Source organism: Camelus ferus, chromosome 13 (assembly GCF_009834535.1).
Source record: "Camelus ferus isolate YT-003-E chromosome 13, BCGSAC_Cfer_1.0, whole genome shotgun sequence".
NCBI lineage: Eukaryota > Metazoa > Chordata > Mammalia > Artiodactyla > Camelidae > Camelus > Camelus ferus.
Genome location: NC_045708.1, coordinates 19,865,197 through 19,889,536, shown reverse-complemented (window position 1 = coordinate 19,889,536; position 24,340 = coordinate 19,865,197). Strand labels below are relative to the sequence as shown.

Below are 24,340 nucleotides of genomic sequence, written 5' to 3'. Positions count from 1 at the left end.
TATTAGAATTGAATACGCACAAACTTATGTCACTCAGCCATCCACCCTGAAGCTGGCCCAGCATGGGGGCACGGAAGGCACCTTATCACCGGTAAGAGCGGAAAAACTGGGAGCAACCTAATCGCTACACAACAACGGGTTAGCAGAATGCGGCGGGTTCATAAAGCTCGGAGTGCCATCTGCTGCGCTTCCAAGGAGTGAATTAGACATCAAAAAACGTTGCGTGATAAAAGTTGCAGAATAAGGTACGGCATGATACCATTAACGTACACACAAAAAAGTAATACTGCACTTTATAAACAGATATTGAAAAATTGTGTGGAAAAGGTGTTGAATAGGGTCCTGCATGATACCATTAGCCTAATAAAGAGCACACACACATGTGCACACAAAACCCAGAGCTTTACTTCCTACGCCACATACTTGTAGATATTAACTTATTTTTAAAAGATCTGGAAGAACACATATCAATGATTACCTCTATGAAGGAAGGAGGGAATCTGGATGGGGCAGAGATACACGAGGCTTTAGATTTACCTGTAATGTTCCAATTTTTAAAAAGCATAGTGAATTATTTTATTATTGTGTACTATGTTACTTGTGGAATTAAAATATTTTTTAAAATATTCCTTTCTATATTTTCTCTGTATATTTCATTTTTGAAGTCAGGTTTATTGAGGTATAATTTATATGCAGTAAATTCACCTTTTTTTACCCTATAGTTTTGTGAGTTTTAACAAACGCATACAGACATGTATCTGTTACCACAGTCAATCAAAACATTTCCATCACCCCCAAAAGTTCCTTTGTCCCCTTTTCTAGTCTACCCCCAACCCCCATTCCCAATCATGGCAACCTCTTCTCTGGCCCTGTAGTTTTGCCTTTTCCAGAAAGGCATAAAAATGGAATCATTCACATATGCTTCATTTTTAATATAAAAACAATATGTGCTAATTGTAAAGAAATTGAAACAGTTCAGAAATGTGAGAACGCTTTTCCCAAACTATTAACAGTTTAGTGTTTATCTTGCCAGACTGTTCCAATGTATATATACATTATATACATAGATTTAAGCAAAAAATATTACTCTTCTTAATATATTTTAATAATGTATGGAGGTCCCTAACCTCTATAAACTAGAAGCTGAAGAGAAGTAAGTCACATAAACAGCTTACACTGTAATGGAAAGTAGATGTGGAGTATAAACTGGCGGGAAGCCTAAGCCTGGATATAGGCTCTGTCAATTGTGTCTGCTGGGGGCTCCTCCTATAATCCACCAGTTATTTCTTAAAAGCAAATAATCATTTCCTGCCTCTGCTCAATGCTCCAATGCCTTCCCATTGCATCATAAATAAAATCCCATGTCCCCACTATAGCCTACAAACTCCTGCCTGAGCTGATCCCCTACCTGCCTCTCCAACCTCATTGACTGTCACTCTCCCTATTACCTACTAAGCTCCAGCCACTTTGGCCACCTTGGTCCTTGAGTAAGCTCTTTCCTAGCTCAAGGCCCTCCATCAGTCAGCTATGTAAGTTTGGTTTATTCTGATAGTTTCTCCTCTTAACACTTTTGTGTACTTGCTAGTGGTCCATTTGTCTACTCCAGATTGTAAACTCTTGAAGGACAAGGATATTGTTTATCTACTATTGTGTATACAGCAAAAGACTTGGCACACAGTGAGCACTGTGTGGAATGAATGAATGTACATTTAAACTGGGTCTTAAGTTGGGGAGGAGCTCAGTGGTACAGCACATGCTTAGCATGTATGAGGTCTTGGGTTCAATCCCCAGTACCTCCATTAAAAATAAATATGCCTAATTACACCCCCCCCAAAAAACAAAACAAAATAAAAATAAATTGAGTCTTAAAAAGATGGATAGGGGAGCAAAAACAAAAATAGTATGTCAGACCTTTAGGAGTGGCAAAGAAATAAGACTAGGAAGGTAGCTTGGAGCCTAATGGTGAAGGGGCTTGGAATTGAATTTGTGGCAGTGTAAGTGGATTGGGAATGTGGTGGGATGAGGATGGCAAGATATAAGCACAGTGGGTGGGGGTGGTGGCAAATTGCTGCACCAATCCAGGTGAGAGGCAGCTTTTCCTGCTGACAGTTACTGCAGCTCACTCTGGCTTGTCATAGCCTTTTGCACATTCCTTTATGTTTGCGGGTTCTTCTCCATCTTAGTGTGGGGACCCAGGCTCCAGATGGGACTTAGGCTGGAATCCCATCTTGTTTACATGTCTAGCATCTAGCACTGGATAAATACAGCAGTTCTCACTGCTACAAAAAGAAGTTCTGTCCCTTGATGCAGAGCGAGGCAAACAAACCGAAATGCCGGAGTTTAAAGCAGAGAAAGGTTTATTGTAGGGCCAAGCAAGAACAGATGGCTTGTGCTCGAAAACCCGAACTCCCCGACAGTTTTCAGGGAAAAGTTTTTGTAGGCAAAATTTCGGGTGAGGGCTGCAGGGTATGTGACTTTCTTTTGATTGGTTGGTGAAGGTAAGGGGGGGGGTGTGTTCCAGAAGTACTCAAGGATATAAGAAATCTATTTCTTGAGGAGGAACCAGATCCCTGCCCCAAGGGTTCACTATTTTTTCTTGACCATTCCTCCCTTGTTTCTGCATTCCCTCCCTTCCTTGATTAGCAACTGTTTAAATCTGCCTATGGAGCAGAGAAGGTCAGGGAAGCTGAATGAAACCTATTTCCTACAAACAAGAAACAGAGGTCACAGAAAGGATTTGGACCTAGGAGGACCAAACAGGGTCCTGCCCTGTTTCATTACCAAGCATTTGCTGTATTACATAATCAAAAGCATCACCCTAACCTGTCAAGAGGACAGGTCACGCTTACAAGTGAGAATCCTGAGTTCAAGCTGAGTCTCTGAACTTACTAGCTAGAACTTGCTTAATCTCTCATAGATTTCCTGTAAATCATTAAATGATTTACCAGAAGGGGCTTAGAGAAGTTACTGGTAGATAGTAATGGTTCTATTATTAATTGCCCATTCACAGCCACAACCGGTGTCTCTTGTCCCCAGGTGTTTCCTGTTGGGGTCCAACAGTGTATCTATGGAGTGTTGGTGTCCCAGGATACATTACTGTCCTGATTATCACGACAAAAACACCAAACAAAAATGGGCGACCTCGAAGGCATCCGAGGGCGTCAATTACTGGTCATGCTAGCCATATACACGATAGGTCGAGTAGCAAAAAAAATAGCAAGGGTAGGGTTCCTAACGCCGCACACCGCCAGTCAACCGCAAGCCGGAAAAAGCCCAAACGCCCGACCTAGCGACAGCGCAGAACCGCCACCGCGTGTCGGGAGGCAGTGTGCGCCTGCGCAAGCCAGGCGCGCGCCCGCCGGCCGGAAGATCCGCGCGTTTCCGGGTTGGAGGCGGGGAGCGGTGCCGGAAGTACTCGGGGAGGGCCGAGCAGTCGGACCGGCTGCTGAGACGAACGATTCACTGGGGCAGTCTCCGCACATCATGGGGAGATAGACGCTGCTGCCTGTGAGTCTTGGGCCCTGGCAGTTGAGGAAGGAGAGCGGGAGGAGGGAGTCAGGACCCAGACCCACAGTGGGCAGTGTTTGAAGAGCCAGGTAGTGTAGGAGATGGGGCTGTGTGAGGAATCAGGCTCTTGGGATGGGACTGAGGGGCTCGGGGCTCGAAGAAGACGTGGCTGTGGGGACCTGGGCTCCAGACCGGACTTAGGGAACGAGGACTGATGTGAGTTCTCCGGCACCCGAGGGAAAGCGGGCTGAGAGGGACAGGATTTTGAGGACCCGCGCTCCTAAGAGGAGAGGGTCGGAACGGAACGGGGCGTGAAGACACGGGCTCCTAAGAGGTAAAAGCGGAGCTGTGAGGACTTAGACTCCTAAGAGGCAGAAGCGGGACAGTGAAAACCTAGGCTTCTAAGGGTTCGGAAACAGGGCAGCGAAGACTTAGGTTCATGGAGAGGCAGGAGCAGTAAGAGAACACTTGGGTTTGGGAAGAAACAGGAGCGGGCGGTGAAGACCGGCTTCTGTGGGGATGGGATCGAGGCTTGGAGACTCCGAAATACCTGAAGGAACAGGACTGTGAGGACTCGCGCTCCTAAAAGTGGAGAGTGTAAGGGGCCATGGCTGTGAGGAGATCAGCTTCTAAGGGAAAGGGAGAGAGATATAATGATATAATGATCAATTTTTCTCATATTCTTTGAACCGAGAGTGGTAAAGGATGTATTCAAGGGAAAGACGACTCCTTCGCGCTGCCTACTTGGCTTTTGGCAGGCGTTTCTTGTGTCAGATACATTCTAGGAAGCCCGCTTGCAAGCATCTTCGTTTTCTGCTTAGTTCTGGAGAAGCACTGGTGTGAAGTTGAAGTTTGAACTCAGTTATATACTTGATAAGTGCTTTCAATCCCATTCCACGCAACTCAACACAGATCTCTGCATCTCAAATAAGAGGATGTCAGATGGAAGAGCCAGGAAAGATGACCCTTTTTTAAAAACTCGTGTTTTACATGAAAGGAAGCAAAAGTCCAAAGAGGCAATGATTGATTGGATCATGGTTTTGATACAGGACCCAGCTCTGCACGTATATAGGAGATGCTTGGTTAATGTTCCTTGAAAACATGCTTCTAGAATCTTTGCTTTAACTTCAAACTCAAGAGGAAAATTTTTATGGATTCTAGTACTTTATTTTGAATATTGATACTGTATTGACATTGATGCAATGAATGTCACCAGCTAGGAAACCTTTATAAGAAGCCCCTTCTCAAAAATTTAAGTCATTTAGAAAACTGCAGATAAGTAAGTTGTATTCTGTATTTTTAACGTAAGGATTTACTGGAGATGGGTGCTTTTAGATAAGAATGGTGGAGAGACTTGGACCATTCTTCAGTAATATAGGTTTATTGAAACTTAGACTAACCATACACCATCATAAGCACTTTCAAATATTAAATCATTTAATTATCACTTACAGTCCCACAAGTTAGCTGTTGTTATTCCCCTTGTACAAATAGGGAAATCAGTGCAGAGACGTTAAGTACCTTGCCTGAAATCACATGGTACCAAGTGGCAGCTCCAGTCAATTCCAATTATGTGTTTGACTAAAACTTTTTTCTGCTTTTCTAACTGGATTCCTTGCCATATCTCAGTTTGCCCATCAGCAAAATAGAAGTAATGGTTATAGAAAGCATAGCATTGAATGAACAAAGCCCCTCCTCAGGACTCCTCTTAATGTTAAGTACTATAACTTATTGGGGTACTTATGTGGTGTGGTATTTGAGGAGAACTAAATACCTGTGTTTTTAAAGAAGCATAGATATTCAAGATAGAAAAATGGGACCTGAATACAACTTTTCCTCACAAAGGAATAAGACATTTAATTTTAAATTTAAGAGGCCAAGAAAGACCAATTTGAAGAACAAGTGCTTAAATTGCATTAACTTTTTTCTTAAAGAAAGGCAAATATTTATTCATCCATAAACTCTTCAAGTTTTGTGGGTTTTTTGTTTTTTGTTTTTTTTTGGTGGGGGGAGAGGCAATTAGGTTTTTAAAACTTATTGGGGAGGAAGGGTATTGCTCAGTGGTAGAATGTGTTCTTAGCATGCATGAAGTCCTGGTTCAAGGCCCAGCACCTCCATTAAAAAATAAATAAACCTAATTACCTCCCCCCAAAAAACAAGAAACAAAAAAAAATTTACTTATTTTAATGGAGGTACTGGGGATTGAACCCAGGACCTCCTGCATGCTAAGCACACAGTCTACCACTGAGCTATACCCTTCCCCCACCCAAATTGGATTAACTTTACTACGAATTGTAACATGATATAGATGATTAGGGAAATTGGGATAATTTAGTTCCCAATAGACTAGCCTGTACTATTTGCAAGTGCCTATACTGTATGCAAGTGATCAAAACTTACACCAAATTATGAGGTAAAGCATCCCTATACCACAATTTCAAAGTACTTGGTGGTTTAAGTAATGATAATTTATTCCTGAGTTAGCATCCTCATCTGCATTTGCAAAATATACTGCTTACTTCACTCATTTGTGGCTCTAGGACTGATTGTGTTATTATAATAGGATTTCTAAGTATGTACCTGATCGGAAAATCATTTGTTAGAGCAGGTATAAATAAACATAGAACATATTGCTTTTGACCTGAGGTCTTTGTAGAAAGCCCCAAAATACTTTGGAAGCAATACGTGAGCAGTGTTTATATCCTGCACTGTGAAACAGGAGTGTTGGAGGCAGAAGACAAACTTTGAAGTCTATACATATGGACTTAATTTTAAATCTGATACTAATTGTTAAAGCCGGAGGGGGCTTTAGAATTTGCCTGGTCCGTCTAATTATAGATGTGGTAATTCTGGTCAAAGGGAGCTCACATAACTCAGTGGCAGAACTAGGATGGCACCCAGCCCAAATGACTTAGGCCTTCCCTGTGCTGCATGCAGTACCTCTCATCAGCCTCTTGCTGACCATTTGGCACCACTATTTTTTTTTTAAATCCATTCTTCTTTTTTTTAATGTCTGTAGTAATAAGAATAGATATAGAATGCCACCTAACAAAGCAGGATGGGTGAAATCTTTTAATTTTAATATGTTGTCTTTTATAACTGAAATTTATTTATTTTTCTTTTTAGTTTTTTGACTTACAATGTTATTAGTGTCTGGTATACAGCATAGTGATTCATTTATACATATATATACATATTCTTTTTCATTATAGGTTACTACCAGCCATTGAATATAGTCCTCTGTGCTATACAGTAGCATATAACTAAGATTTAAAAGAGGATAGCATATATATAAAATTAGCAAACATTTTAAATTGTACTTACCATATGCCACACTCTCTTCTAAGTGCTTTAGATACATAAACTCAGTGAATTGTCAGAACAATCCCATGAGGTACACTCATGTGGATGAGGAAATTGAGGCATAAAGAGATTAGGTAACTTGCTCAAGGCCATAAAGCTAATAAGTGGCATAGTTGGTACTTGAATGCAGACACTGCGACTGGCATCCATCCCTTGATCGCTGTACTGTATTACCTTTCTGTTAAGTCAAAATTGCCTAAACAGGATCAAACTAGTCAAAAAACTAGTGGAAAAAAATCCCACATTTCTGGTGCTCTCAGGTCTCAGAGACTGCAATTAATTGATTATTTTTTATTTATTTAGGCTGGGAAACATGAGCTCGTTTAGATACACCTAGGAGCCAGTGAGGAGAGAAACAGCCAGATAGAAAACCCAAATCATTAAGTCATGCACCACAGTGATAGGGCTTTTATGCCATAAGGTTGGTAGTCCCCTTCACTACACGGTTTAAAGAATAAATTCCTAAACATTTCATAGGTAAAAGGGTTTTTAAAGACAATCCAGTCTTCTGTTCCCTTAGCCTAAAACCTGTTCAGAGCAGATGCCTAGAGAAGGCCACAGTCTCATAATTACTGCAAGGTCTCCCCCATTTTCCTATCCTCTGAAAAATCAGATCCTCTTTTTTTTTTTTTTTAAATCTCTTTATTTATTTAAATGGAGGTACTGAGAATTGAACCCATGACCTCGTGCATGCTAAGCACGTACTCTACCACTGAACTATACCCTGCCCACCCCAGCTTAGTACAGTAATAATAGAGTTGCAACTGTATTTCTGTTTGAGGTACAAGATTGTTAAAAGGAAAAGCAATTAGGGCTTGTCATCTTCAGCCTGTCAGCTAGGGTTTAAGTGTGATGGGTGCAGGGAAGGAGGATAGTCTTGATTATTTAATTGAACTCCCAGCCATACCTTTTTTTTTTTTTTAAGTTTTTTTTGGAGGGGAGGTAATAAGGTTTATTTATTTATTATTTTTTTTAATGGCAGTGCTGAGGATTGAACCAAGGACCTCATGCATGCTAGTCATGCACTCTGCCACTGAGCTATACTCTCCCCCCACCAGCCATACTTTCTTGTTTTGATAAAATCATTAAGTGTTTTCTACTGTAGATAACTGGGGCATGTACTTCCCCTGACTTCCTTCTTGAATCCCACAGCACATATAGTAGGGGCTAATAAAGGGTTTATTATTACAATTGTGCTCTCAAACTGTCCCACAGTTAATGCCTCTGTTTTTACTCAGTAGTTCATTCCTCTCTCGGCCTGAGAAAATGAGAGTTAGAAATTTGAGTAACCCAAAGGCAACCATGGTACATTACATAATGGAATTCAGGTTATTAACGGTCACTTCATTCCATTGTGCTTGATCAGCCTCATCCACAATTGAGCTAATGAAAGTTGTCAGTAAACAGGTATTTTAGACCATTTTGATCAGGTTGTGATTTTTTTTTTATTTTATTTTTAAATTTACCATAAAATTCACCTTTTTGAGGATGCAGTGCTATGAATTGTGACAAGTGTGTATTGTCATGTAAGGATCATAACACGCAAATTACTTAACAGTTCCACCACTCCCACAATTTCCCTCCTACTGTTCTTTTGTAATCACAGCAGTCCCAAACCCCTGGCAGTCACTGATCTGTTTTCCATCCAGATAGCTTTGCCTTTTCTGGAGTGTCATATAAATGGAATCTTATAATAAGTAGCCTTTGGAGCTTACCTCTTTCACTTAGCATAATGCATTTGAGATTAGCCATGCTGCTGCATGTATGGAGCAGTTCTTCCTTTCTATTGCTGAGTAGTAGTCCACTGTATGGATATACCCATAGTTTATCCATTCACCAGTTAAAAGACATCTGGATTATTTCCAGTTTTTGGTGATTATGAATAATGTTGCTATAAACATTCACATACTGATTTTAGAGTTTTCATTTCTCTGGGATAAATACCTTGTAGTGGATTGCTGGGTCATATGATGTGTGCATCTTTAATTTAACAGTAAACTGTCAAACCATTTACCAAAGAGACTGCACCATTTTACAGTCATACCAGAAATGTATGAAGATTTCAGTTGCTCCACATCCTTGCTAGCACTTGTCTGTTTATTTTTAATTTTAGTTATTCTAATAGGTATTTACTGGTATCTTTGCAGTTTTATTTTGCATTTCTATAATAAATAATATATTTGAGCATCTTTTCATGTGTTTATTTGCTATCTGTGTATATCTTCTTTGGGGAAGGATCCATTCAGATTTTTTGCCCATTTTTTGTTTGGGTTGTTTGTTTTCTTATTGAACTTTGAGAGTCCTTTATATATTCTGGATGCAAGTTATTTGTCAGATACATGATTTGTAACTATTTTCTCTTAGGGATTTGTCTTTATTTTCCTTTGCAGAGCAGACGTTTTATATTGTGTGATTAAGCCCACTTTATCTGTTTCTTTCTTTTGTGGATTGTGCTTTTGATGTTGTATCTAAGAAACCCTGCCTGACTCAAAGACAGGGAGATTTTCTCCCATGTTTTCTGAAAGTTTTATAGTTTTACATTTTTACATTTAAATCTATAATCAGTTTTGAATTTATTTTGTATATGGTGTGAAATAAAGGTCAAGGTTCATTTTTATTCCTTCTGCTGTATTGTAAGTCATCTCCCACCTTGTTCCCATGGGTCACCCAGATTCTACTTACTGTTCGCCTGTACCCTTTGAGACAACCATTGTTATCAGTTTCTTGTGTATCTTTCCAGGAATAATTTATACATTTACAAGTATTTGTCTTTTTACTAAATGATAAACTATTGTCACTATTCTGTACCTTGCATTTTCAATGAACAGTGTATCTTGGAGAGCATTTCATGAGCTTCCTCGTTTTTTAGAAACAGCTTTACTGAGACATTCACATATCATACAATTCACCAATTTGAAGTATGCAGTTCATTGGGTTTTTTGGTACATTCAGTGCTGTGCAGCCATCATCACAATCTACTTTAGATTATTTTTGTCACCCCTAAAAGAAACCCCATACCCATTAGCATTCAGTCCCTGTTCCTCTCCCCCACTCCTCAGCCCTAGCAACCACTAATCTACTTTCTGTCTCTATAGATTTGTCTATTCTGGACACTTCATGTAAATGGAATCATACAGTATGTGTTCTTTTGTGACTGGTTTCTTTCACTTAGCATGATATTTTCATGAGTCTCATTCTTTTTTAGTGTATTGCATTACATGGTTATATCCTAATTTAACTCTATCACTTTTGATGGATATTTAGGTTGCAACTCCTTGTATGTATGGTATTCTATTCACATACAAGTTTAACTATAAATTGCTAAAAATAGAACTGGGATCAAAACAATACATGCTTTTCTTATTTTGGTAGATACTACCAAGTAGCCCTTTCTAGAGACATCTAAATAGTTTATATTCCCTCCACTCCAACAACATTTGAAATGATTATTTCTCTGTAAAATTATCAAACACAGTTTATGTAAAACTTTTCATCATTGCCAAATGGGGCCTTGTATACTACTATAGTACCCTGTAGTTTTAATTTGCATTTTTTTACGAATGAGAATAAGGATCATTTCATTATTTTAAGAACTGTTTGAATTTCTTTTTCTTGTACTGTCAAATTTTTTCACAGTATTTCTTTTGGGTGTTTTGTGCTTACTGACTTACTTGTAGGTATTTTTTATATATAAAAGAAATTAGTCTTCTGTCTTTGATATATATTGCATATATTTTTGCTAGTTTGTCTTTTGCCCTTAAACTTTGTTTGTTGCCATGCAGACATTTTTATTTTTGTGTAATTGAACATATCAGTGTTTAAAAATTTTTTTTTTAAATTTTTTTGGGAGGGTTTTGTTTTGATTTTGATTGGTTGTTTTTGTTTTGTTTTTTTTTTTTTTTTTTTAGTGGGGGAAGTAATTGAGTTTATTTATTTATTTTAATGAAGGTACTGGGGATTGAACCCAAGACTTCATGCATGCTAGGCACACACTCTGCCACTGAGCTATAACCCCCACCCCCTGCTTTGTTTTCTTTTATGGCTTCTGAGCTTTGGGTCATCTTTGGAAGGGCTTTATTTACTCTCGGGAATATTGCTTTTCCAAATTTTAAACATTGAGATAATTGTAGATTTATATAAAGTTATAAGAAATAATACAGAGATCCTTTGTATATTTTGCACCACTTGTTTTCCCCAACAGTAACATTGTCGAAACTGTTGTGTAATATGACATTCAGACTGTCAACATTGATACAACCCAATAGTCTTATTCAGATTTCCCCAATTTTGAACTTGTTTGCTTGTGTGTGTATGTATATTAAGCCCTATACAATTTAATCACTTTTATGTGTTCATTTATCTGTCACCACAGTCAAGATGCTGAGCAATTGCATCACAAGGGCCCCTCATATTGCCCTTTTATAACCACCCCCCCAGTCCCTGACAACCTCACTATTTTGTCCTCTATTTGTAAACTTTTGTCATTTCAGAAATTTTATATAAATGGAATCATACAATATATGTTCTTATTGAATTGGCTTTTACTCAGCATAATTCTCTGCAAGTTAATCCAAGATGTATTTATCAATAGTTCATTCTGTTTTATTGCTGAGTAGTATTCCATGGTGTGGCTATACCATAGTTTGTTTAATGACTCGCCTGTTAAGGACATATGAGCTGGTTACAGTTTTTGATTATTACAAATAAAGCCACTATGAACATTCATGTACAGGTTTTTGTGTTAACATTAAGTTTTTGTGTTAACAGTAAATCCTAGGATAAATGCCTAGGACTGCAAATTGCTGGGCCACATAGTAGTTGCATTTTTTTTTAATTGACTTTATTGAGGTATATTTACATACAATAAAATGTATACATTGTAAGCATATAGTTTGATGCGTTTTGATAAATGTAGCAGCTGTGTAAGAATTACCCCACTCAAGATATAGAATGTTTATATCCCCTCAGAAACTTCACCCTCTGCCTCTGTGCAGTCAATCTCTGCCCATCTATCACTAGAGATTAGGTTTTAGATCATTAGATATTAGAATTCCATATAAATGGAATCATACAGTGTATTCTTTTGAGACTGTTTTTTTTTTCACCTAAACATTTTAAGATTCATTCCTGTTGTTTTGTGTATTAGTGATTTGTTCTTTTTTTCCTTTTCAGTAAACTCTTTCTTAGATCACTTTTAGATTTACAGAAAAATTGGGACAATAGTAGAGAGTTCCCATATATCTTGCACCCAGTTTCTCCATTATTAACATCTTATATTAGTATGGTACATTTATTACAACTAATGAACCAATATTGATACATTATTAACTGAAGTCCATAGTTTATTAAGATCTTAGTTTTTCTAATTAGTCTTTATGTCTTTTTAGGCTCCTCTGTGACAGTTAATGCTTAGATTTTTAAGAAACTGCCAACTTTATAGAGTGGCTATACGATTTACATTCCCACTAGCAGCACGTGAGTGATCCAGTTTCTCTGCATCCTTGTCAACGTCTGCTCTTGTCACTATTTTTTATTTTAGCCCTTCTGATAGTTGTGTAGTTCTATCTCATTGTGGTTTTAATTTGCCTTTCTTTAATGACTAAAGATGTTGATTGAATGTCTTTTAATATGCTTATTTGCTATCTGTATGTCCTCTGTTGAGATGTCTGGTTGTTTCTTTTGTCCATTTTCTAATTGAGTTATTTTTTTAAATACTGAGTTTTGAGGGTTCTTTATACATTCTTGATACTAGTCTTTTGTTGGATATGTAGTTTGTAAATATTTTCTTAAAGTTTGTATTTTGTCTTTTCATCCTTTCTACGTGGGCTTTCACAGAGGAAATTTTTAAATTTAATGAGGGCCAGTTTATCAGTTTTTTCTTTTATTGATCATGCTTTTAGTGTCAGGTCTAAGAACCCTTGTCTAGCAAGAGCCCTAAGATTTTCTCCTGTTTTTTCCTAAAAGCTTTATAGTTGTACATTTTACGTTTAAGTCTATGATCCATTTTGAGTTAGTTTTTGTATAAAGTTTAGTTTTCAGAATATTTTTAAAAGATATCCTATATTTTATCTAGTATATGGTTTTATATTTAAAATGTAAATATTTGGGAGAAGGGTATAGCTCAAGTGGTAGAGCACATGTTTAGCATGCTAAGGTACTGGGTTCAGTCCCCAGTACCGCCTCTAAAAATAAATAAACCTAATTACTGCCTGCCCCTGGAAAAGATTTTTTTAAAAAAGATGAGGTTAAAATGTAAATATTTGATCCATCTGGAATGGAGGAGTGTATGAAAGGATTGTATATACTCCCTTTTTCCAGATAGATCTAATATTTAAATTTTAAATGTGAAACCAGCTGTTTTCCAGATTACTCAGTCATACACCATCATTTATCCAATAATCTTATCTTTTCCCTGTTGATAGATGCTATGAATATTGGTTTATAGGTTTGTGTGGGAACGTAAGTTTTCAATTTTCTGAGATAAATGCACTGGAGTGCAATCCTTTACCTAATTTAGGGGGGAGTTTGATTTATTATCCTTAGTTGTGGCATAATTTACATACAGTGAAATGCACAGATATTAGATATTCAGTGTGATGAGTTTCACAGTTGAATAAACACATGTAATTATCACCCACCCAGATATGTTACAGTGTTTTAAATCCAACCAAATAAAGAAACAGTCTAGGAAACTCAGAGCAGTGTCATTCTGGTAATGGGTGTCTGCTTTGTTTGTTTTGTTTTCTCTCTCTCTCTTTTTATTAGTTTAATTTTTAATTTTTTGTTTGTTTTGTTTTAACGGAAGAAGTAGCTCACTTACCCAAAATTATTGAAAATTCGGAAGTGTTTCTTGCTTCTCAACAAAATCAGTGAGTATAGTCTAGTTTCCTAGAGGGAAATTTTGATTTTTGTTACATTATACGGATTCCACTTATTTCATTAAAGCAGTTTATTTTATTGATAGCCATTGGAACTATTCCTTAAGATTAATTCATATTTGTATTATGTAGATAGCTATTTTTTGTCTCCAGGTCTTAATATAGAAATTATTACACAGAAATCTCTACTACAAAAAAAAAACAAAAACAAAAACAAAAAAAACCTCTCACGCTTACCTTGAGCAATATGCAGTTCTATTTGGGAAGTCCATTGGAGGTTGTGGGAATGTTATTTGAGACATAGTATGTTTAGTGTGGTGAACACACTGATAATCTTTAATAAAACTTTTTCATAGAACTTGCTCTGGGAAAATAGTTTGCTTTTATAACAGTAGCACTACTATTACCATGTTAACAATCTCTTCCTTTCCTGATTCTTTCATTGCTAACATTTCTGGGTAAGGGAAAATCAGGTATGAACGACATATGGTTAAGAAAAAAATCGAGTAATCCTGATGCTGTTCTGTGTCCCGACACCCTCAGGTGGCTCTTGGCCAGCAAGTTTCTCTTTGTCTTTGCATAGTTAGTTGCTTTTATTAAGGGTAAACCAGGAGGAGATTATTTCTCATGTTAGAGAGTTAGACCATTTGTTAGGGAGGAACTCAACAATAGGGACAAGAGTAGAATAGATGCAGATACTCATTTGGGTTGCTAAGCTTTGCTAGGTTCTGAAAATCATTACCATGATTCCTGCAGGTTCATATTCCACAATTTTGGCCAATAAAGTGTTTCATATGCTGCTACTTTATCCCTAACAATAGAACATTCATTTCATTGGAAGAGAGTCTTATGTTACTGTAATACCATTAATTTAAAAAGTTGTATATGAAAGAGATGGGAGATGTTTTTCTTGGTGCCCAGTAGGAATAAGAAAATATTTCTCTGCATCCAGTTTGCCTGGAGCCTGGTCATTGAAGATGTGCCAGGTCATACTACTGAAATGGTTCTGTGACAAGGGTGGTGCTTGATGCCAGTTGTTCATTTACAGGTAGCTTTTGAAAATGGCTGCCTCTCATTTCACCGGGCTCACAGCTGTTGCTGATGTAATTAAAGATCTAGACACTCAGATAGCTGTAAGTAAGCTCCTTGAGGCCACTGTGGGCAGAACTTGATGAATGTGCTTCTGATCTTGATGACACCAAAGCTGATGTCTACGGAATCAATCTCATGGCTCTAAAATTTAGAAGTCTTGGCTACTCCAGGCTAGGGACTCTGCACGTACTTAAAGATTGCTAACACTCAGAGAAAATTTGCTCTTGATGACAGTGAAGTGCTTACGTTTAACAGTTGCTAAAAATTGTGTTTATTGGGCATAGCCCTGACATAGACTTAAGCATGTTTTGAAATGTCAGAATGAACTAATCTGATTTCTGAAGTTTGGTGACTAGGTTTCAAGTGTGTGATTGTGCCGTGATTTATTTGAATTTAACGTTATTTGATGTTCAAAAATAATGCATGTACTACTTAACCAAGTATTCTGTTTTCACAAAGTCTTCAGAAATGTCTTGCTCATTCTAGTTTATTTTTGTACACAACATTCCCCATTTCATTTACTTCCTTCCTTATTTCATTTGTGTGGACTATTTCATTTAGCTTTTGGAGAGGAGATGGTTTCTAAATATTAGGTGGGAACAATGAACATTCTTCATTTCCTCCATTTTCAGTGTGCAGGTATCAAATGAAGACCCTTCAAAATCTGACAGATCGTATAGAATTTTACTTTCAAAATTCATCCTTTATTATAGGTGCTTCCAGAGCTAATTCTCTTGTTTTCCTTCTACAGTTGATTGGCCTTGGTCCTCACAGCTCCAAAAAGAAACAGGATCTCGATAAGCTCTATGAGCTGAAGTCCAAAGCACGGCAGATTATGAACCAGTTTGGCCCCTCAGCCCTAATCAACCTCTCCAATTTCTCATCGATAAAACCAGAACCAGCTAACACCCCTCCACAAGGCTCCATGGCCAATAGCACTACAGTGGTAAAGATCCCAGGCACTCCTGGGACAGGAGGGCGTCTCAGCCCTGAAAACAATCAGGTATCATCCTCTGTTTGTTCTCTGTGGGCACCTCTTATCTGTTCTTTGAAGCGGTAATACTTTGAGAGATGTCCATCTCAGATGCTGCCTCTTCCTCTCAGCTGAAAAAGAAGGTCTTTTTCCTCCTTTGGACTTCATGTACATTTATCCGTTCTTACTTTGTAGTATTTCTGTGTGTGTGTATGCATATATACATACATACACACACACACACACACTAACACCACACCTTGCCTATGACAGGTTTTTATATATTTATATACAAATATATGTGCTATATAATTGTTAAATAAAATAAAATAGTTAAATAATTAATGGATTCATTATTCATTATTCCTATAATAAAAATACTCTTGCCTCCAGTCTTTTCTCCTAGTTCATCTGGCTGCTGCCATTATTAATTTTCTGCAGTGATTCTAAAATCCGACCCCTCTTTCTACCCATGATCCTGATTCTGTCTTCCAGAGCCATAAGAAATAAGTATAATCTCTTGACTTGGGTCTTGCAGGCTGGATAGAATAGGATGAGGAGACAACATTTCAAGAGAATGAGGGGAGGGACCGGCAACAGTGAATGGGAAGGGTTGGGCAGATAGTCAGGAGGCTAACCCATGTTGAATGTGGAGGTGAGGAGATAAAATCGTATGGGTAGAATTACGGCAGAACATCCTGGGCCGGTGCCAGTTAGTTTCCACTGGAACTTTTAGTTAATAAACAATTTTTATTTAATGATGAGTGAAAGTAACATAATAAAGCTAATATGCCTTAGGAGGATTAATTTGACATAAGGGGACAAGAAAGATAGGAAAGGGAGCAGACTTTTGCAGTAAGTCAAGTCTTAAGACTTTCGCAGTAAATCAAGACGTGGCAAAGGCTTGAATTAAAATGATAATGGTAGAAAGGATAGCTCTGAGACATCATTAACAACTATTTTTTAAATTACTTTCTTTTTTCCTTATTTCCAGTGTTATACACGTTTATCATGATACTTTAGAAATACAGAAAGAATAAACAGCCCATAATTCTACCACCACCCACAATAACTTATGGTTAGCATTTTAGTGTATGTCTTTTGATCATTTTTTAGCGGCATATATATGTGATATGACATTTCCTTTATGAAACAAGGATCACAGTTTTACATACTTATACAAATATTTAGTTACGCAGAGATGAACCCATGTTCGCTGTCCTCAAGGAACTTTCATTAGTAAGTCAGAAATAGCCAAGTTTGTAAATGTATACAATGATAGAAGGGTACACAGGGTATAGTAGAGGCCAAAAGAGGAAGTGATTGGTTTTACCTGGGTGGGCTGGGAAAAGCATCAGAAAGGAGGCGCTGTGAGCTGAGCTACACTGTAGGGAGAAAGGTAAAAGAGCGAGTCCAAAGGCAGCAGAGGCACTGTACAATTTGTGGTGGTCAGAAAGTTGCAAATTAGTGTAGAGTTTAATAAACTAGCCAAGAGATGTTGTCCTTTCGTCCACACTGCTCTTTCTGCCTTTCCCCAGGCTACTTCTGTCTGAGAGTGTAGCAATACCAACAGGTAGGCCTGACCAATAATTCTTTGCAAAGTAGAAACTAAACCCAACAAATGGACAGCCTTTCATTATAGGGTCATGAGTTGTTTGTTTCTTTGATACTTGGCTGAAAAATCTTCTCCCAATTAACTTTAGGTATTGACCAAGAAGAAATTACAAGACTTAGTAAGAGAAGTGGACCCTAATGAGCAATTGGATGAAGATGTAGAGGAGGTAAGGTGGGGTTGGGTATCCCAAATACTGTGTCCCTGAGAGGTAATATACAGTAGCCATTAGACTTTAGAGACAAATCTGAATTTGAATCTTGGCTCTGTGGGTGAGTCAGTTACACTTTCTGGGACTCAGCTTCCTCCTGTGTTGGTAGGGTATGACAGTATTTATCCATAATTATTGTGAGGGTCCTATGAAATAACATACAAAGCACCTACGAGAGTGCCTGGAACTTTATACCTAACAGCCACTGCTATTTTTGCCTGTCAAAAAGGGCATAGTCGTCTCCTCAAGGCAATCCCTGGCAACAATGTTAATTGTTTCTAGAACATTCCTCTATTTCTAAATAATGTACTTACACAAATACTCTTTGATTCATTAATTTTGTAATAGTTGTAGACTTCCTACTATGGTAGATGAGAATTTGTTAAACCACTCACATGTGCCATACACACCTTCCTTGCCCTCTTTTCTTCTTTTTTTTTTGGCAATCTAACATGTTATTTTATTTTATTAATTTTTTATTCCCTCATTTTTCCCATATGGTTTTGTCACAATTTTTGGATAACTCAGAAATCAGTATTTATATTATTCTGGCTATTTAATTATTGTTCACCACTGTGATTACCTTTCCTTTTTGGTACAACTTACCTTCCTGAAGTTGATAATTGACCCATTTTTATTTACTTAGTTTTCTTTGTACCTTTTTAGCTTGACTTCTGCTATCAGCTCTCTTATAACCTCTATCAGCATTATTTTCCAAATGGAAAAAAAAATCTATTGATTTGGGTTTTTCCCGTCCTAGAGATTTTACTCCCAGAAACCTCCCTCCTCTTCTGGTCGGATTCATTTTAGACCATGTACACAAACCCTTTATGGGCCTTCCTTTTGCTCCTTTTCTGTTCAGATCTCTTACTTACTAGATTCCACATCCTCTTTACTCCCTCTTGTTGTTGGAACATTTTGTTGTTGTTATTTCCTACAAAAGAATAGATGAGAGGTAAATGAAAATACCTTACACTTAATTTTTAGTTTGGCTGGGTTTAGAATTCTATTTAGAAATTGTTTTTCCCTTTCAATGGGGAAGGCATTGCTTCTTTGTCTTCTAAAATCTCCTGTTAAGAAATGTGGTTCTGATCCTTTTAGGGACAGTTTTTTTCCTGTTCTGAATTTTCATATGAGATTTCTATGTATCTTTTTTCATTTGTTGTGCTGAATTCTTGGAGGCTTCTTTTAATCTGGAGACTTCCCGTGTCTCTATTCAGGGATGATATGGTATGATTTGTTTTGGGATTTGGGGGAGGGGGGTGTGCCTTTTCTGAGGAATATGTAATGATAGGTAAAGGAAATGCAGGTTACAAAAACAGTATAATTCCATTGTTATTCTTATTTTATTTAGTTAGTTATTTTAAGCAGAGGAAAAATATTTGCCCCTTATATGTGTGTGGGTATTTTAGGTAGTAGCTTTATTGAAATATAATTCATGTACCATAAAATTCACCCATTTGAAATATGAAGTTCAGTGGTTTTTAGTATATTCACAGGATGTGCAACTATCAGTACAATTTTAGAACTTTTTCATCACCCCCAAAAGAAACCCATATCTATTGGCAGTCACTCCCCATTTTCCCCCAACCCTCATAGCCCTCAGTAACCACTAATCTGCTTTCTGTCTCTGTAGATTTGCTTATTTTAGACATTTCAAATGAGTGGAATCATATGATATTTGGTCTTTTGTGACTTGCCTCCTTGTACTTAGCATAATGTTTTTAAAGTTCATCCATGTTGTAGCAGGTATCAGTACTTCATTCCTTTTTATGGGTGAATAATATTCCCTTGTATGGATATACCACATTTTGTTTACTCATTCATCAGATGATGGGCATTTGGGTTATCTCCACTCTTTGGCTATTATGAATAATGTTACCGTGAACATTTATGTGCAAGTTTTTTTTTTTCTTTCCCTTCTTTTTTTAAATTCACATAACAAGTTATTGTTTGGGCATACATTTTCATTTCTCTTGGATATGTACCTAGGTGTGGAATAATTGCTGAATCATATGGTAACTATGGTTTTCCTTTGAGGAACTTCCTGTTTTTACAAAGTGTTTGCACCCTTTTGCATTCCCACCAGCACTGTATGAGGGTTCCATTTTTTTAATCTTGGTTTTTTGATAATTTCTTCTCTATTTTTGTTCTTTCTTTCTGGAATGATGGTTGGTTGGATGTTGGATTTTCTGCATTGATCCTCTTAGATTTTTTGATCTTTTCTCTCTTATTTTTCATTTCTTTGTAGTTCTAAGTTCTACTTGCTGGGGAGATTTTTCTTAGTTTATCTTCTAAATTTTACCTTTTTTTTAAATAAAAATTTTCATTTCCATGAACTTTTTCTTGCTGATTGGTTCCTTTTTTTCTTTTTCTTCTTCTTTTCCTAAGCCATTCTGTTCTTATTGTCTGGTTGTAATATCTTCTCTTATCGTTCTCTCTGAGGATATTAGTTACATTGTTTGACGTTTTCTTCTCTTCCCTGCATTGTCTTTGTTTCCTCTGGGCCCCTTTTTTTCTTCTTTGGTTTGTTTATGTTTTTTAGTGTTGGAGACTATCTACAAATGTCTCATGATCCTGGCTATCCATTACTAAATGATGAGCCACTAAAAAAACTGATTTAAAGCAGAACTTTTTTTTTTTAAAGCAGGTCTTATTGACTGATGGTCTTCACCCAGTAATGTACAGTAAATGTTTAACAACCATCTGTGGAGAAAAAGGCCCTGATTTTCAACATTTCCTGATTTCTGTGGTGTAAATATTCCCACTGTGTAAATATTTTAAGCTATTGACATGTTGTCACTGAATACAGAATTGGGAAGAAATGCGTATAATGGGCCTTCATGAACTCATCTAATCTGGCTTCAGCATACCACTGGCCTCACTTCAGAAGTTTGTCCACAGTCATCCTTCTTAATGGGGGATTCCCTAAATGTCAGAATCTGTAAGTCTTTTCTCTGGAATCATTTAGTATCACCAAAGAAAAATACTTTAGTCTCCTATCTGGAGGGTTCATCCCTAGCTTCTAACACTCTGGAAGCGAGGCAAGAGAAAGGGGCTGTGTCTCCCTTATCTCTGCTGTGTCTGGTGTACTAATCCAGAGCCACTTCTGTTTAGTTTTTCTAGGGAATAAACCTACTGTGCTGTGGGTCAGGTATGTGTGGGAAAAAGTCACTTGGCTGCCTTTGGAGTATGGGCATTGGGGGACCACTCTGTATGTAGACATAAACAGTTCCCCAGTTTTTAGTTCCATACCTCAGACCAATCTTCTGTGATTAATAACATCTCCAAATCCTGGATCTCTTAGGAGCTGCAAAGGGCAGATCAGTTCAGTTCTCATTGGTGTCCCCTCTACAGGCACTTGTTTTATACCTTCTGTCTGCTAGGTCAGTTCTCACTCTTCCTTTGTTACCTCTTTACCAAAAATTTACTTTAAAGGTTTATTGGAATCTGTTATCCATTAAGATTTTCTCTCTTAGTCTTGTTCTCTTTTTGGATTTATGTCTTTTTAAAATTTATTGTTATTTTAATGGGTTTAGGGAAAGAGAGAAGGACATTTTTGGAGTCAACCTACCATGTTTAATCAGAAATCTTTCATTTAGATGGCATCCCTTTGGTTCCATAGGAAAGATGACAATGCATTAATGGTCCAACAGAGTAAGAAATGTTTATAACTATGTTTTTTTTAATTTAATTTAATTTTATTTGTCAGCAGAAGAAGCCATGAGGAGTGTATTCACTGATCAAAATTTCATTTTTTTTCATGTAGATTTTTAGCTTTAGAATTCTGATTTTGCTTTTCACAAGGTCTAGGAATAATCGATAATAAAGTGGAAAAATCCAGGATATGGACTCAGAACCTAGAGGTTGAATCCTGGTTCCACTGCTTAGTAGTTACATTGCCATGAGTAAATTAGTCTTCCTGAATCTTAGCGTTCTCCCCATTAGAATTACGGTCAAATCCACGCCCCATTTTTTTTCCACAGGGTTATTTATAAGCACTAGGTGAGATAATACAAATTAAAATGTTTTAAGAGAAGATGAGGGAGTGAGGATTGAATGATTCACTTTTATTTTCCTACCTAATTCAGAAGAAGGTATGATGGGGGTTTGGTTGGGCCGCTTGATCCCTGCTTGGTAGAAAGTACATCCTCAGAAAGGTGTGAGTTGTGCTCAAGCTGGTTAACACTGAGTTGATGTGTTTCTGTTGTTGTCTTCACTCCTCCCCATCTTAGCTCAAATGCCGATTCCAGGCCTTCTAATAGAAAGCCTGATTAAATGTGATTCAAGCAGATACAGTTGTCCCAGCAACAGGAGCCTACCCTGCCAATGTCATGGTTACTCTCCCCTACTTCCTTTCCCCAGATGCTGCTTCAGATTGCTGATGATTTTATTGAGAGTGTGGTGACAGCAGCCTGCCAGCTTGCTCGGCATCGCAAGTCCAGCACCCTGGAGGTAAAGGATGTCCAGCTGCATCTAGGTATGTGGTCTCATTTCCCCTTGAGGCATCCACAGTATTGCTCCTTCAGGAACCTTCATACCAGGATCAGACTTTTGGGCTCTAGGATTTATATGTTCATTCAACAGCAGCATTAAACGGGAAAGAGAAATCCATCCATCATGGGGGAATGAGTCCTGGCATTGGGTTTGCCACTTTTTGATGGTACCACCTATCCTTCCTACTTGCGAATGAGTCCTGGCATTGGGTTTGCCACTTTTTGATGGTACCACCTATCCTTCCTACTTGCTTTCTCTTGGAGCCTGTTCCTAATTCGTAAATTGGGGATTATAATGTCTTCTTTACAGGGTCATTGTGAGAGTTATGGATTATGTTTGTAAAGTGACTGACACAGGATCTGGCACAAAGTAAGAGCTTAGAAAACGTAGCTGTTATATCTCCACCGTTCATGTAATGGTGTTTTCCTTCCAGTTTTTAGCCTATGATGCATTTTCCCCAAGAAAATTATATTCATAATGTACATATAATTTTGTATTCTGCTTTTCTACTTAATAGACACTAAATTCAGGCTTGGGTTTTTCTGGGAGATACTCATCTAACATTGATAACTGTAATCACTTGGAAATGAGTAAGCAACCCTGTGTATTAGCTGCAGTGTGATCAGAAGAAAGGGAACAATCTGTGACTACAAAGACAGTCAGGCCAAGTCAATAAGGCAGAAGATATTAAGGGATTCAGTGCGGATCAGCCCATGACTGATTACTGAAAGGCTTTCTTCCCAGTGTCAAGGAGATACTGCTAGGCCAGTCCGGTGAGTCACTGGTAGTGGAGGTGGAATAAATAACACACTTCTGGTTAACGTTGCTGGTATTAATAGCAGAAGACAGATATTTTGATTATCTATTAATATGTAACAAACGTGGCTCAAAACAGTAGCAGTTACTCATTTTTTTCATAGGTCTGAGGGTTGACTGGGCTTGGCTGGGCAGTTTTGCTAAGGATCTCTCGTGTGATTAAAGTCAGGTGGTGGCTGGGGCTAAGACTGTTTTGAAGGAACGGGTATTAGTCTCCTAGGGCTGCCATAACAATACCACTAACTAGGTAGCTTGAAACAACACAAATTTATTCTGTCACAGTTCTGGAAGCCAGAAGTCTGAATACAGGATGTCAGCAGGGCTATGCTCTCTCCATTGCCTTTGTTGAAGAATCCTCCTAGAATCTTCCTAGCTTCTGGTGGTAGCCAGCAGTCCTTGGCATTCTCTGGCTTGTAGCTGCATCACTCCAGCCTGTGCCTTGGTCTTGGTCCCCTGTGTGTCTCTGTCTCTGTGTCTCTTCTCATAGGACACCAGTCATAGTGGACTAATGGCCTACCCTGCTTCAGTATGATCTCATCTTAACTGAGTACATCTGCAACAGCCCTATTTCCACTACATTCTGAGGGGAGTTAGGGCTTCAACATATCTTTTTGGAGGATACAGAGCTTCATCATGTCCATGTCTGATGTCTGGGCTAGGAACACTCAAAATCAGGGACTCCACAAGTCTCTGTCTCTGTGGTTTCTCTCCATGGTCCATATCCAGTCCTAGGATAGCTGGACTTCTGCATGGCAGCTGAAGGCTCCCAGAACAAGTGTCCCATAATCACTTGGCAGAAACTGCATGGCCTTTGTTAACCAAGTTTCCAAAGTCCCTAGCATTACTTCTGCTGAATTCTGTTCTTTGAGGCAATCACAAGGACCTGTCCAGGTTCAAGGGAAGGGAACACAGACTCCACTTCTTGATGGGAAGAGTATGAAGGAATTTGCAGACAGATTTTAAAATCATCACAACACAAATTCATAGAGACAGAAAGTAGAATGGTGGTTACCAGGGTCTAGAGGGGGAAATGGGAGTTAGAGTTTCGGTTTGGATTGATGAAAAAGTTTTGGAGATGGATAGTAGTAATGGTTGTCCAACGGTGTGAATGTGCTTAATGCCACTGAACTGTACACTTAAAAATGATTACAATGGTTAAGTTTTATATTTTACCATACCAAAAAACCCTCACAACAGATTGTATTACTTTGAGAGTTTAGCATTGCTGTTTTATACGTGTGTGTGTGTGTGTGTGTGTGTGTGTGTGTGTGTGTGTGTTTTAAACAGAGGTACTGGGGTTGAACCCAGGACCTCATGCATGCTAACCATACACTCTACTACTGAGCTATAGCCTCCCCCTACCATTGCTATTTTAAAAAATATTTTGTATT

General features: G+C 38.0%; 1 protein-coding gene across 3 annotated transcripts in view; it reads left to right on the top strand.

Moving 5' to 3' along the window:
* Positions 1-107: 107 nt before the first annotated feature.
* The window catches only part of TAF12 (TATA-box binding protein associated factor 12), a 28,470-nt gene continuing 4,237 nt past the window's right edge, over positions 108-24,340 (top strand). The window contains exons 1-5 of one of the 3 annotated variants that reach the window (XM_014551264.2): positions 3,401-3,507; positions 14,797-14,881; positions 15,592-15,843; positions 17,517-17,594; positions 22,002-22,116. In XM_014551264.2, coding sequence (XP_014406750.1) covers positions 14,810-14,881; positions 15,592-15,843; positions 17,517-17,594; positions 22,002-22,116 — 517 coding nt within the window. In that variant the 5' untranslated portion in view covers positions 3,401-3,507; positions 14,797-14,809. Of the gene's footprint in view, positions 246-3,360; positions 3,508-14,796; positions 14,882-15,591; positions 15,844-17,516; positions 17,595-22,001; positions 22,117-24,340 lie in introns of those variants that run through there. The other 2 variants (XM_014551266.2, XM_006175454.3) reach the window with 2 other exon arrangements.